The sequence below is a fragment of the Hesperophylax consimilis genome, chromosome 13 (genome assembly GCF_061612785.1).
Source record: "Hesperophylax consimilis isolate HC1 chromosome 13, BYU_Hcon_1.0, whole genome shotgun sequence".
NCBI lineage: Eukaryota > Metazoa > Arthropoda > Insecta > Trichoptera > Limnephilidae > Hesperophylax > Hesperophylax consimilis.
Window position 1 is genome coordinate 8684354 of NC_142848.1, and position 16078 is coordinate 8700431.

Below are 16078 nucleotides of genomic sequence, written 5' to 3' on the forward strand. Positions count from 1 at the left end.
AGTCTATTCCTTCAAATACCAAAAACTTTTTTACACATGTAAACTCACTAAGAAAAAACAAACCTAGCCTACCAACATACATGTATTTCGAAGGGAAAAGTAGTAGTGATACTAATGACATCGTTAATTTGTTTGCCGACTTCTTCAAAAATGTTTACGATAATGATATCCCAAATGTTCAACTTCCACCCTTTCATCCAAAGGAATCGGTCCACATTCCCGCTTTACATATAAATGTTCCTGATGTTATACGCAAAATAAAAACACTCGACTTAAAGAAAAATGCGGGTCCTGACAAAATTAGTCCTGCCTTTCTAATTAACTGTGCATCAATAATAGCCAATCCACTATGTCATATATTTAACCAATCATTAAATTCTGGCTGCTTCCCCGACCTATGGAAAAATTGCTATCTAACACCTGTATTTAAAAAAGGCGATATTCATGATGTCACTAATTACCGACCCATTTGCATGCTCTCAACTATCCCCAAACTGTTTGAAAAACTTATCCTCGATAAAATCTCCATACATATTAACAACATCATTGTAACTAATCAACATGGATTTATGCCAGGCAGATCCACACTAACAAATCTCTCCTTATATGAAAATTTTATAGCATGTTCACTCGAAAACAAAACCCAAGTCGACTCAATATATACAGACTTTGTAAAAGCGTTTGACAAAGTTAACCACAAAATTCTTCTCTATAAACTTAGTCAAATCGGAATTGAGGGTAAACTATTGGAATGGTTAAATAGCTACTTAACAAATAGATATCTTCAAGTAAAAAATAATTCTAACCTTTCACACAAATTCATAGCTACTAGCGGTGTACCCCAAGGGTCACATTTAGGCCCAATACTGTTTCTCCTTTTCATAAACGATATTATTACTGTATTTGATAAAAATGTTGAAGTGCTACTTTTTGCCGATGACCTTAAACTATTTAAAATTATAAAAACAATAAATGACTGTATTCACATTCAAATAAATTTAAATAAACTTCAAGATTGGTGCAAAACTAACAAACTTTATCTCAATATTAGTAAATGCCATATTATAAGATTTTTCAGAACAAAACAACCCCTTAACTATCAATACAAAATTAACAATGTTTCTCTCGCCTCTGTAAGTGAAATTAACGATCTCGGCATTATTTTCGATTCAAAATTTAACTTTCTTTCACATGTAGAAACAGTCACCAACAAAGGATTAAAAATGCTCGGCTTCATTCTCCGAAATGGCAGAGACTTTAAAAATATTTCAACACTAAAAATCTTATATTCCTCACTTGTTCGAAGTCAAATCGAATATAATTCTCCTATTTGGTGTCCTTACTTTAAAATCCACTCCGATTCTATTGAAAAAATTCAGCATAAATTCCTAAGATACATTAACTATAAACTCGGTCTACCTATAGAATCAATAAATTACAATCACTTGATGAAAGAATTAAACTTACTTAAACTCTCAGATAGAAGACTTATTTCCGATTTGACTTTTATTTTTAAAATTGTCAATGGTATTATAGACAGCCCTGATATATTAAGCCTAATTACCTTCCATATACCCACTAGAACCACTCGATCCAAAATTCTTTTTAATTTCAATAACAATATCAGGACTGAATCATTTAGAAACTCGCTTATACCTAGATTGCATGCAGTTGGCAATGCTTTCTCAGAAGTAGTAGATGTGTTCAACTGCACGGAATATAGTTATAAGAAGGCTATAATAACATACCTCTGTCGTAATTATCAATGTTATTAGGCATAATACCATTCTATTCATAAGTTATCACAGAACCTAAACTATGCACTTACATCAGATATCAGACAGAAGTGTGTTATCTAATAATTTTATATACTTAATCAAAACTATAATTTTTCCCAAAATTGTTATGAGATGTCTTACTGACAGCCCTGATTCAATAGAGCTAACTCTTAGTTCTCAGCAAATTCAACCAAATTCAATATTGAAGGTAACAATAACCTCAATACTAAACTACTGTACAGATTGAAAATAAAAATGCTAATGTACCTATGTATACCAGATTTTATTTTTGTTTAATTTTCAACATAATTTCTCAGTAATTAATTCTGTTTAACATAATACTGTTTCGCTCCTGTGAACCACTGTAAACATAAATCATGTATATTGTAAAAGCCTTTTACGGCGTCTAAATAAATAAATAAATAAGTATGGCAGCACTGCGCATGTATCAAATCTTGTTTATTGAAGCCCACACTTTTATTATAGCGAGACCTTTCATCCATTGGGTACGATGAGGCTCACGTCAATGAACTGTCCGCCAGACGCGCAGAGCTCCTGCCGACGGTGCGTCGCCTCAATGAGCGCACGGAAAATCTGTCAGCGCAGCTACGCAGGTGTAAATTCGAGTTTACCGACCCCACACCAGGGTTCGACCGCAGCAAGGTGAAGGGCACGGTTTGCAGGCTGGTGGACGTGAGAGACAGGGAGTTTTGTACAGCCCTGGAAACTGTGGCTGGCGGAAAGGTAAGACCCTTTATTTTACCTAAATTAAAATGACAATATTCACCTAATTTATTTTTTGACATCACAGAAGAGTCTTATACCCGGAGTCAATAGGCTGTGGGGAAGGGAAGGATAATGGAAGGATGGATGGATTTTGGGGAATACCTAATTGCCTGTAGATAAATGATCTTTTTTCCCATTCCAGCTCTACAACGTAATAGTGGACACGGATGTCACCAGCAAGATGATATTGCAACGAGGTCAGCTGCAGCAGAGAACCACCATCATCCCGCTCAACAAGATCCATGGGAGAGTTATAGATAATCAGACACTCAAAATTGCACAGGATCTCGTAAGGTTTATTTTATTTACACCATCAAAATCAGCATTAATTTGGGCTTAGATAATATACAATGGTCAAATTTTTTTTTTGTGTTAAGGTGGGCCCCGACAATGTGATGTCAGCGATCTCCCTGATAGACTTTGACCCTGAGCTGCGTCCAGCCATGGAGTGGGTGTTTGGAGATTCGTTTGTGTGCCGCGACCTGGATGTGGCCCGCAAGGTCACCTACCATCCGCGCATCATGCGGCGCTGCATCACGCTGGACGGGGATGTGGTGGACCCAGCCGGAACCATGTCCGGAGGTGCCGCCATCAGGGTAAGTTACTGGACAGTGCCAAGGGGATAGTCATGAAGCAGGTGTTTGACCTGGTAGCGGCGCACAAGGTGTGTTAAGGTGGGCCCCGACAATGTGATGTCAGCGATCTCCCTGATAGACTTTGACCCTGAGCTGCGTCCAGCCATGGAGTGGGTGTTTGGAGATTCGTTTGTGTGCCGCGACCTGGATGTGGCCCGCAAGGTCACCTACCATCCGCGCATCATGCGGCGCTGCATCACGCTGGACGGGGATGTGGTGGACCCAGCCGGAACCATGTCCGGAGGTGCCGCCATCAGGGTAAGTTACTGGACAGTGCCAAGGGGATAGTCATGAAGCAGGTGTTTGACCTGGTAGCGGCGCACAAGGTGTGTTAAGGTGGGCCCCGACAATGTGATGTCAGCGATCTCCCTGATAGACTTTGACCCTGAGCTGCGTCCAGCCATGGAGTGGGTGTTTGGAGATTCGTTTGTGTGCCGCGACCTGGATGTGGCCCGCAAGGTCACCTACCATCCGCGCATCATGCGGCGCTGCATCACGCTGGACGGGGATGTGGTGGACCCAGCCGGAACCATGTCCGGAGGTGCCGCCATGAGGGTAAGTTACTGGACAGTGCCAAGGGGATAGTCATGAAGCAGGTGTTTGACCTGGTAGCGGCGCACAAGGTGTGTTAAGGTGGGCCCCGACAATGTGATGTCAGCGATCTCCCTGATAGACTTTGACCCTGAGCTGCGTCCAGCCATGGAGTGGGTGTTTGGAGATTCGTTTGTGTGCCGCGACCTGGATGTGGCCCGCAAGGTCACCTACCATCCGCGCATCATGCGGCGCTGCATCACGCTGGACGGGGATGTGGTGGACCCAGCCGGAACCATGTCCGGAGGTGCCGCCATCAGGGTAAGTTACTGGACAGTGCCAAGGGGATAGTCATGAAGTAGGTGTTTGACCTGGTAGCGGCGCACAAGGTGTGTTAAGGTGGGCCCCGACAATGTGATGTCAGCGATCTCCCTGATAGACTTTGACCCTGAGCTGCGTCCAGCCATGGAGTGGGTGTTTGGAGATTCGTTTGTGTGCCGCGACCTGGATGTGGCCCGCAAGGTCACCTACCATCCGCGCATCATGCGGCGCTGCATCACGCTGGACGGGGATGTGGTGGACCCAGCCGGAACCATGTCCGGAGGTGCCGCCATCAGGGTAAGTTACTGGACAGTGCCAAGGGGATAGTCATGAAGCAGGTGTTTGACCTGGTAGCGGCGCACAAGGTGTGTTAAGGTGGGCCCCGACAATGTGATGTCAGCGATCTCCCTGATAGACTTTGACCCTGAGCTGCGTCCAGCCATGGAGTGGGTGTTTGGAGATTCGTTTGTGTGCCGCGACCTGGATGTGGCCCGCAAGGTCACCTACCATCCGCGCATCATGCGGCGCTGCATCACGCTGGACGGGGATGTGGTGGACCCAGCCGGAACCATGTCCGGAGGTGCCGCCATCAGGGTAAGTTACTGGACAGTGCCAAGGGGATAGTCATGAAGCAGGTGTTTGACCTGGTAGCGGCGCACAAGGTGTGTTAAGGTGGGCCCCGACAATGTGATGTCAGCGATCTCCCTGATAGACTTTGACCCTGAGCTGCGTCCAGCCATGGAGTGGGTGTTTGGAGATTCGTTTGTGTGCCGCGACCTGGATGTGGCCCGCAAGGTCACCTACCATCCGCGCATCATGCGGCGCTGCATCACGCTGGACGGGGATGTGGTGGACCCAGCCGGAACCATGTCCGGAGGTGCCGCCATGAGGGTAAGTTACTGGACAGTGCCAAGGGGATAGTCATGAAGCAGGTGTTTGACCTGGTAGCGGCGCACAAGGTGTGTTAAGGTGGGCCCCGACAATGTGATGTCAGCGATCTCCCTGATAGACTTTGACCCTGAGCTGCGTCCAGCCATGGAGTGGGTGTTTGGAGATTCGTTTGTGTGCCGCGACCTGGATGTGGCCCGCAAGGTCACCTACCATCCGCGCATCATGCGGCGCTGCATCACGCTGGACGGGGATGTGGTGGACCCAGCCGGAACCATGTCCGGAGGTGCCGCCATCAGGGTAAGTTACTGGACAGTGCCAAGGGGATAGTCATGAAGCAGGTGTTTGACCTGGTAGCGGCGCACAAGGTGTGTTAAGGTGGGCCCCGACAATGTGATGTCAGCGATCTCCCTGATAGACTTTGACCCTGAGCTGCGTCCAGCCATGGAGTGGGTGTTTGGAGATTCGTTTGTGTGCCGCGACCTGGATGTGGCCCGCAAGGTCACCTACCATCCGCGCATCATGCGGCGCTGCATCACGCTGGACGGGGATGTGGTGGACCCAGCCGGAACCATGTCCGGAGGTGCCGCCATCAGGGTAAGTTACTGGACAGTGCCAAGGGGATAGTCATGAAGCAGGTGTTTGACCTGGTAGCGGCGCACAAGGTGTGTTAAGAATTTGTTGTAAAAAAAATATTTATTTAGTCTTTGAACTTTTTGTGCAGGGAGGATCAATCTTGGTACAATTGGAGGAGCTCAAGAGACTAGAAAGAGAAATGGAAGAGTCACAAAATCAACTCGATGCTATTGAATCTGAAGTCAGGGCCGCCAACCAAATGTACGAAAGGTTCATGGGTTTGAAGCAAAGATATGAAATGAAGAGCGTTGAATTAAATGCTGTCAAACAACGCTTGCAGACCACCGCAACACATCAACTTCACAATGAAGTAGAAGAACTAAACGCTAAAGTCAGGGAGCTGGGAGAAAAAATAGAAGAAAGTAAAAAAAGGCAAATTGAATCCGATAAAAAGGCCAAAGACATGGAGGCTCAGATGAGAGATTTGAAGGGACACAGGGAGCGAGAGATGAAGGCTGTAGAAGAAGAACTGAAGAAGATGAAGAAACAGTCAGAGAACAGTAGAAAGTTGTGGAAGCAGCGGGAACAGGACTTTGAGACTCTGAAGTTGGAAGTCAGCGAGTTGCAGAAGAGTGTGGAGACAGGGAAGGAGCAGTTGGCTGCCGGGGAGGTAGTGCTGGCACAGCTGGTTGAGCAGGCTAAAGCCAAGGATGTGGAGTTGAACAGCGTAAAGGTTTGCAACTTTTCCTGAACATTCTAGTATGTAGTTTGATGTATATAATTGAAAAGTGTTTTCACAAAGAGAAATATCTACAAAAAAATTTATGTGATTAACTATGAGCGGGAATGGTATTTTTACCCGCGCGGCTGACTGGTGCTTATCGGCGGGACGGGTAAAAATACCCTTTATGCCGGCTCCGCTTCAAAGGCGAGGAAGGAAAATTATTATTATTATTTCCCGTGACTATTTAATCTAAACGCTTGAAGACATTACAAACTACACACACACATAACAAAAAAAGATAAGCCGTTGTTTCTTTTATGTACACACATACTCTTGCAATAATTAGGCAATTTTACTGTGTTAAATTTCAAAGACTGTTTGTTAGTTGTACTGGGAATATGAGTACCTATTATATTTTTATGACGTGTTATAAATTCATTGGACCTTTACTTTTATGAAATAATCCCAAGGATGTTATTACAATAATCATTTCCTGAATGAGAGATAACACAAAAATTGTTTAGCAATTGGATGTATTCCCGGCACTCGTTACTTGTGAAGATAGAGTGGCGCTAATATACACGTGCTTTAGTTATGATATACAGAGTTACAAAACAGATGTGTTTTTTTAGTGGAATTTATATAATTGATATTTTCTTTCACCCTTCAAAAATGTCTTATAATTTGTCTGCCCATTCTGGTGAAGATTTAGCTGAAGCGATATATTTTTGCGCTAATCGCGAAAAACACCCTATAAAACACGCTATAGGCTAGAGTCTATTGTTTGGGGTACTCGGGGTCAATATTTCATGATTTTCTTTAAAGCAAATTCTTTACTGTTAAACATCATGAGTAATAAGAAAACTCAATTCATTTGTGAAAAGCCATCTTTATATAAAAATAAGTTGAAAAGAGCGAAATTTGACAAAAGAGAAATATCTAAATATATTTATTAAAAAAAAAAGATTTCACAATACATTTAAGTAACATACAGTAAAATCATTGATTGTAGTAAAAATAAAAATTAGTGTACAATTTTTCTTTCAAAGCCTCATAATGAAAAAATAATTCAAAACATTCTTAATTAAAGTAAATTACGTTTTTTATAGTACATAATCTACGTCTGTTCATGCATAAATAGTCTTCTATTGATGTATTTATATTTATCTATGCATTCTTTTCATTGATTTAAAAAAATTATGTTGTGTAATTTCATTTTTGTATTTACAGGATATTGTTAAAAGCGCTCAAGCACTAGTGAAGAGCAAGAAGTCCGAAATAGCATCGCAGAGTAAAGAAGTAAAAAAGACGTTACAGAAGAAAGAGCAGCTGATGTCAACTAATGCCGAAATAGAGCTGGAAATTAAAGAATTTGAACACCAAGTAACCAAACTGGCAGCTGAGGCCAAGGCCTGTGCTTCTAAAGTATGTAGTATTTCTTTGTTTTTTTAAATTTATTATTGAATACCCTCTCCACTATCTTCAGCCGCACAACATACCCCAACTGGGGATGCCAAAGTCTTCCTGGCTCCAGACGGTTAGGAGCAGTTGGGACTCTTGTGTGGTTTCACATAAAAAATAAATTTAAAAAACCCTCCCAGAGGAGTCATGAAAAATGGGCTGCAATTTTATTTAATCGGAGTGTTATCTTATTTAATTTTATTGTTTACAAGCACAGACCTGTGAAAAATCACGGGGTATTATAATTGTAGGATTTGTGAAGCTTAAATTATTTATAAAAAAAATTGCCTCAGGATCATTGCCTTTCAAAAGAAGAAATTTAGCTATCAAATGTTAGGTAAACTTGAAAAAATTACGATATCTATCCAATTAGTACAAAAAAATACAGGACACATTAAATTCTAATTGAACAAAAATGTAGCACCGCTTGTGAAAAGTATACCCACTCAAAGAATATGCATATACATACAAAAACAAAGCATATATGCATTTCAAGTAAAGATTTATGTCTTCATAAAATAATTTTGGTATCTATGTACTTTATCGCTTGTCCAATATGATTTATACTTAGAGTTCATTGAACTGTAATAATTTTATGAATTACGCAGGAATACAATTTTAAATCTCACCCATGCACCGACGATCAAAATTAGTATGTTTAACTGGAGATTTACAGTGATACATTCTCGTGCATTGGAGGAATCAAACACTTATTGTGACAATCAATTGCTATTTCGGGATGTATTATTTATGCAGTGATAGATTTACATAAATGATAAAAAAATATTAGGCTCAGGCAAAGTTATTTGAACCCCCGCCACATTTGACACAGTCACAAATCGACAATCGGCTCCATTTAAAAATGTTGACGTTTGCCATTTAAAGTAACAGCCAATTCTCGGCCCGTGTCAACGTTTATCAAATTTTGTTCAGTCATCATAAAGGTCATCTTGACTGACAAAGACTGACATGAGTCGTTTAGCTCAAAACCTCTGAGTTATCACAAATGTTGTATTGTTTCCCAACAGATCGAGGCGCTGAAAGAGAACCATGAGTGGATAGCCCAAGAGAAAGAGTACTTTGGTGAGCCGGGCGGGTTGTACGACTTCAAGGAACGGGACCCCAAGGCGGCGGGGCAGAAGGCAGCTAAGCTGCAAGAGCGCAAGGAGAAGCTGTCCAGGAACGTCAACGCCCGGGCACACTCCCTTCTAGGCAAGGAGGAAGAACAGGTCCGTGGGATCAACTGCATTTGACAGACTACTGTGGATAAATATATTATCAACACCCCTTATCGTATTCAGGTTGGGGATTCAGTCTACTTCGGTGGGTTCCGACCATTGTAGGCCTATCCTCCTTGCGCAGCTCTCGAGTTGCTTTCCACAACTTTGTCTGAAGACAGTCTTCTGACATTCTGGGTACATGTCCAGGCCACCTCACCTGCGACTTTTCTGTAAAGGAGTTCGATGCTAAGCACATGTCAGATCCTTGAGTTTCTCACATAATCCGATTTTGTTACTCTTGTCCCTCTTAAAAATCTCTCTCATCGAAGTAGAAAAAAGTCAAAATACACCCAACTGTCGGGCGAGAATTCGCAGAACTGTGCGAAAATTACCATGCTGAGTTTTGATCAAATGTCGGAATAAAAACTAAGATTTATGTATTTTTACAATCTTATTCATTTTATATTTCATGTATATATCGTAAGTCATTTCCCCAGATTAGCTGACTTTATCTAAAAATAAATAAAAATCTAAAATGTAAAAAAAAAAGTATTCATTTGAATATATAAACTGATTTTATAATTTTTACATATTCCTGAATACATATAGGCCAGTGCAATTAGCGCCAAAAAGGGGGTCGCGATCGAAGTAATTCCGGTAGTCCCAATTTTTTTATATATTATATAAACTGATTTCCTGATGTAAAATCTGAGTTTCCGACCTTGGCGCACCTGTGCTCGCGCCGCCATTTTGAAAAAACTGGCCGAAATCGGGCCAAAATCTAGTTTTTCCCAAATATCTCATTTCCAATGCAAATTTCGGCTAAAGTGTCTTTACAAGTATAATAGAACATAAAATGACCTACAACTTTTGTAAAAACAAATTTCTTCTATCTCTAATAGGTACTGAGGTAGAAAGTCGTAAAGGTGCGTATATTTTTGAAAAAACAAGTTTTTTGCGCGACTAGCTTTGGTTTTTTATAAATACCTCGTTTCCAGTGGAATTTCATGAAAATTTTATTGATACCAATTATGTAGATAATAAAATTTTAAAAAAGGCTGTGCAGTTTTTATGTTCATATAGTTTTTTTTACCGATATAAAGAATAAACAAATCTAGGTAGGTACGCACAGAAAATCAATCACGGTTTATTATCACGTTATTAGATTTTTGTTTGCATTTTTAAATACATACATCTATAAATTTACTAGAGGGCACTTCGGTATGGGGGGGCTACCCCCCCACCCTTCTACTCCTCCCCTCCAGTTCCCTTCACAGACAGTTTCATCCTTCGTTGGACTGCTGGATTCGTTTATCTGCATAACATTTGTGAGGGTATCCAGTCATTCTGTGGGATCGAATCAGAAACGTCAGAGAAACATGTAGAGATGAGGCCTACAAGAATTAGGAGGGATGATCGAGACGTTCAAACTCTCATTGATTGGTTTGCTTGCCATGAACCATTTCCTAAAACAAACGTGATTATGTCTATTAGCAGTGGCACAATCGGGGATAGCAAAGTCACTTGTCACATGGCTGAAAAGATGGGGAAATTAGCTATGTCTAAAGTTATCAACCAGAACTTTGGAAACCTACACATAAAACGTAATGATGCGATAGTTTCTCTTGCGGCGGTGACCAGCAGTGTCAAAAATCAGGGTGTGACTATGGCAATAGATCCATTAAAGCTATTCCATCGTATGTGTATTGCCAAAAAGTCTGAAAGTGAAATTAAAAAATATTTTAAATATGAACTCTCTCCTGTACCATTGTCTCTTTTCTCGGAAGAAGGCATGCGCAAAGGAACGAAGTCTATATTTAATCATCATTCAACCCTCTACCAAATAATACAGAACTGGGAAGCAGTAAAATACACGCAATTGATGGAGGATATTTACTGCACAAAGTGGTATGGGGTCGTGCTCAACCTTTTTCAGTAATTTTCCAGCAATATGTCAGGTATGTACAAAATCATTATGGAGCCAATGCAGTAGTGGTATTCGATGGATACCCAGATTCTATGGAAAAGAAAAGCACTAAAGGGGTGGAAAGAGCACGGCGTGCCAGAGTTACAACTTCTGCTGAAGTTTTGTTTTTTGAAAGCATGCACCCACAAGTGCCACAGGAAAATTTTCTGGGAAATGAGAAGAACAAGTCTCGTTTTATTTCACTACTCAGAACCTCATTTGCACGATCCCACGTAACGACAGTACAAGTTGAAGAGGATGCTGACGTTCTCATAGTGAACACAGCAAATTCATTGTCATTTCAACATGATGTAGTCATAATCGTTGGTCAGGATATTGATCTGCTGGTACTCCTCACAGCTCTCTCACCTCCCAACGTATATTACCAAAAAGTTGGAAAAAATAAATCACCTAACGCGTTGTACTCGAACAAATGTTTTAAACACCTTGAAATAGTTGAAAACATTTTATTCCTTCATGCCATAAGTGGTTGCGATACAACTGGAGTTCCGTTCGGTCAAGGCAAACACAAATTTTGTAATATTCTTCTCAAAAACCACTCAGTGAATGAACTTGTTCGTGTATTTCAAGACCCAAAAGCAAAGACAGAAACAATCACTTTGGCTGCCGAACAACTATTTGCACTTTTGTATGGCGGCAACGAGAAATCAAATTTGGAAATTTTAAGGTACATCATTTTTGTCAAAGGAGTAAAAAAGAACAAATTCAATTTATCCAGGCTACCACCCACCAAAGATTCAGTCCAGCAAGACGCTTCAAGAACATACTTGCAAGTGCAGACTTGGCTTGGTCACGATAAAGATTCGACTGAATGGGGGTGGAAAAAAGATGCTGTTGGGTTACTTACTCCAGTAACAATGTTGAAGGAAGCTGCACCTCAGGCCTTGCTGAACTTCATATCATGTCAATGCAAAAAAGGTTGGGCTGGAAAGTGCACCTGCAGAAAGTCGGGTTTGAAATGTTCCTTACTCTGCATTCATTGCAATGGCAACTCCTGCGAGAATGCTGTAGAAGCCTTTGTTGATGACGATGACGAGGAATATGATGACCCAGTCGCCACCAATTTGGGTGATGAGACAGATGAAGAAGCTATTCAGGGCCAGAAGTAAGAAACTATAGTCAAGTGCTCGTACTTCTGTCTAAACTGATCTACCATTAATTTTATTTTTTGTTATGCTGACAACTTAACTAATAAAGAAAAGAATGTCAATAAATGTTAATTTCACGAAAATACCAATTTTTTATCTTTTTTATGTACCTTATCATCTTAATTGTATTAATAATCTTAAATGTATGTTGTGATTACGTTGATAGGCATGTCAGACCAAGCTGCGAGCACAAATGTAGTGGCTTGGCCAATTTTAGTGGTCTTCCCATTGGGAATGTATGACGACCGATATGCTGAAATAGTCTATCTACTATATTTATATCTAGGTCTGACACAGGCATGACGATTTTTGTCAACGTATATGTTCTTAGAACAATAATTGTTTAAGAAAAATAAAATCAAGGAATGCCAAGTTTAAAACACCTAACCTCTGTTTCAATTTTTGGCCTGGTTTTGGTGGATTAGAGTTTGGATACGTAATAGAGATAAAAAATATAAATTATATACCTATTTCTTTAACGAAATTTTATTTTCTACAAAATTATTATCAATAAATTTTTCACAAAATTGTACTGGAAACGAGGTATTTATAAAAAACGAAACCTAGTCGCGCAAAAAACTTGTTTTTTCAAAAATATACGCACCTTTACGACTTTCTACCTCGGTACCTATTAGAGATAGAAGAAATTTGTATGAACAAAAGTTGTAGGTTATTTTATGTTCTATTATACTTGTTAATATATTTTAGCCAAAATTTGCATTGAAAATGAGATATTTGGGAAAAACTAGATTTTGGCCCGATTTCGGCCAGTTTTTTCAAAATGGCGGCGCGAGCACAGGTGTGCCAAGGTCGGAAATTCAGATTTTACATCGGGAGATCAGTTTATATAACATATAAAAAAATTGGGACTACCGGAATTACTTCGATCGCGAATCGCTAATTGCACTGGCCTAATACCCTACACGAAAACAACAATCTAAAGGTGTTTTCAAATAAATAATGACATTTACACATACTATGTACATTGAAATCTCAAATAATTTAATTTTTACAACGCTGTTTTAGGTAAACGAATTTTGAAAATCATAGACTAACTCACTCAAGACCACGGCCCTACATAGTTGTCCCTAATTGATAATTTATTTTTGTTCATCTATTTTTGCATTTTCACATATCTATTATAAAATAAATGTGTATATCTTTGTAGGATGTGTGGAATTGCACTAACCTTCCCACATCCTGGAATAAAAATTATTATTATTATTATAGACAAATCATTTCGTAAGCTATCATAGAGGCTGTAGAATCTACAGTTATTTTAGCGCAAGGGATTCTGTTTTTTACTCTAGAGTTTTCAAAGTATAAAGTTTAAAGTTGCATGGGAAAAACTTCCAGCGTGGATGGTATTTAAGCTTGCGCATGTGCATGAGCTCCAAAAACAGTAGTAAAAATTGGAGCACACATATGCTCGAAAAACAGACCACCCGTCAAAGCTGTAAGTTGTATCATTTCATTTTATGAACTTCAACCATTTTTTTTTCTCAGTATGCTGAAGTCATGAAGAAGAAGAAGATCGTTGAAAACGACCGCGCCAAGCTCGTGCAGGTGATGCGCGAACTGGATGAGAAGAAGAAGATAGCCCTGGTTAACGCGTGTCAGCAGGTCAACAAGGACTTTGGTTCCATCTTCAGCACATTGTTGTACGGAGCCGAGGCCAAACTGACTCCTCCTCAGGGGCAGACTGTGCTCGACGGCTTGGAGGTATGCAACTTATGGTTTCCTCTCAGTATGTCTAGGTCATGATTCAGTATGTCTCAGTATGTGCAGCTGACATTGACTCTCTACTAACCTTAAATTAACAGTGGAGAATAGCTCAAATCTGACTGAGGTGGTTTTTTGCAAAACTGGAACGGGTAATCTTATTCAAAGGACTCAACTTGCAATTTCAATAGGTAGCAATAAAATTGTATTACAGTATAGTCTATGTAATCGGAACCTACTACAGGGTTTTCCAATAAGAGGTGTTATTTTGATATTCAATCGTAAAAGATGGTTTCGTTGCTTGTGTGGCACGTAGCGCCGTCTTTTTGAAAGTAAACGTTGTCCAGATCAATACCATCCAATTCCGGCCATAAAAAATCATTAATCATCTCTCGATAGCGATCCATTCACCGTAACTGTTGCTTCAGCCTCATTTTCGAAAAAGTAAAGTCCAATGACTCCGCCAGATCATAAACCGCACCAAACAGTCACACGTTGAGGATAGAGAGGCTTTTCAACAATAACTCTTGAATTTTTCGAGCCCCAAATGCGACAATTTGGCTTGTTGATGAAGCCACCGAGGTGGAAATGGGCCTCATCACTCAAGATGATTTGCATTTGTTTCACTCAAGTGAATTTTAATAATTTCAATGCGTTGAAGCGTGTATCGTTCCATTTTAATTAATGGCATAGTTTCTACTTGTAAAATGTCAACAAATGACAGCTTCAAAAGTAACATCTACCGAAATAGCAGGCTATTCAAAATAACACCTCTTATTGGAAAACCCTGTATAATCTGAACCACTGGGTGGCGGGGGCGGAGTGGGTGGAAAACACAAGAATTAAACCATTGAAGAAAAACATTTGTTTTCAGCGGTTTTGTCATAATTTAGTGAATAGTGCACTGACTCCAGCAAAACAAATTCTATTTACAAGTATCTTCGCATATAGCACCATGCTGATTTAAGTGGGAAACTTTATCAAAATCAACTCATAAATTAAACCCGCCTACAAATGAACTGCGATCGTCGACATTTTGAAACATCGCAATTACAGTACTTTGGTTTTGCAAAGAAAAAAGAAACACATTGCTCTAATAAAATCGTAGACAAAACGTGAAATATTAATGAGATCTATGCTTACAACCTATACATATATGGATCTATTTGCTAAGTTTTTTCCAATCACGCCGAGCTTAAAAACAACTGATATACAGAGCCTCGGTGGTCCATCCTCTCTGCCCACCCCTTTGATAAAAAGACATAATGGTTATTTATATTTTTCAATATGACAATTTTGACATAAATTTCAGGTGAAGGTAGCCTTCAATGGTGTGTGGAAAGATGGGCTGGGGGAGTTATCTGGCGGGCAGCGCTCGCTGGTGGCTCTGTCTCTGATCCTGGCCATGTTGAAGTTCCGTCCCGCACCGCTCTACATCCTCGACGAGGTGGACGCTGCACTGGATCTGAGCCACACGCAGAATATTGGCGCCATGCTCTCCAAACACTTCAAAGCATCTCAGGTAAGACATGTATTTAGTAACAGAGAATTTAATAAATTTGGTTTGATAATATCAAGTTACGATCGCTAAACAAATGTTCGCAATATATTCGGACAAAACAACGTAACTGCCATTTAACCCCAAAGCAGCACAAATTTCACAATTTTCGTAATGTAATGTGGATGCTATCGATAAAATAAAAATTCGCTATAAAGTTTCGTACTCAAAGTATATGCCTTAAAAACTGAGAAGAAAAAATCATCTCCGGTAAAATTTAATTTTTGTCGGTTACAATTCTGTCCATCATGGCTCGATATGATAAAATAAGTACCAGGTATTCTTTCAAATTTCTGTTGTATCAAGTTACGATTTATGTGTTGATTTCATCCACTAACTTGTCGGCATTTCACTTATTGTTTTAAGTTTCCCAAAAAACTGATTAAAATTATACTGTTTAACCATATAAGCCTTGGAAGAATCAATATTTGCGACTCTCAAATGAAAATTTGAATTGTACCCGGGATCTTAGCCTTGCCGGGGCTCTGTACTCTAGCAGGCCGCAGATTTTTCGTTTAAGATTCGCTAATGTCTTTAATGATGAAAACATATCAAACATTAGAATCTCTTATGGACAAATCTGACCGGGCGTCCATACATTATAACTGTATTTTTATGTTTGATTTGTTCGTCGTTGGAAAGGGAAATAATTATTCTTCTCAGTTTGTCTTAAATATTTATAATTGATTCCGTGGATAAAATCATAAAAATTGTCAAATCTGTGATTACAAATTGGCAGGATT

General features: G+C 40.0%; 1 protein-coding gene across 1 annotated transcript in view; it reads left to right on the forward strand.

Moving 5' to 3' along the window:
• Positions 1 to 16078, forward strand: part of SMC2 (structural maintenance of chromosomes 2) — a 29954-nt gene that overhangs the window by 12601 nt on the left and 1275 nt on the right. Inside the window, exons 10-17 of the mRNA XM_089638747.1 lie at positions 2265 to 2522; positions 2707 to 2853; positions 2942 to 3160; positions 5664 to 6248; positions 7470 to 7664; positions 8729 to 8929; positions 13562 to 13777; positions 15090 to 15299. Of these exons, the coding sequence (XP_089494873.1) occupies positions 2265 to 2522; positions 2707 to 2853; positions 2942 to 3160; positions 5664 to 6248; positions 7470 to 7664; positions 8729 to 8929; positions 13562 to 13777; positions 15090 to 15299 (2031 nt within the window). The remainder of the gene's footprint in view (positions 1 to 2264; positions 2523 to 2706; positions 2854 to 2941; positions 3161 to 5663; positions 6249 to 7469; positions 7665 to 8728; positions 8930 to 13561; positions 13778 to 15089; positions 15300 to 16078) is intronic.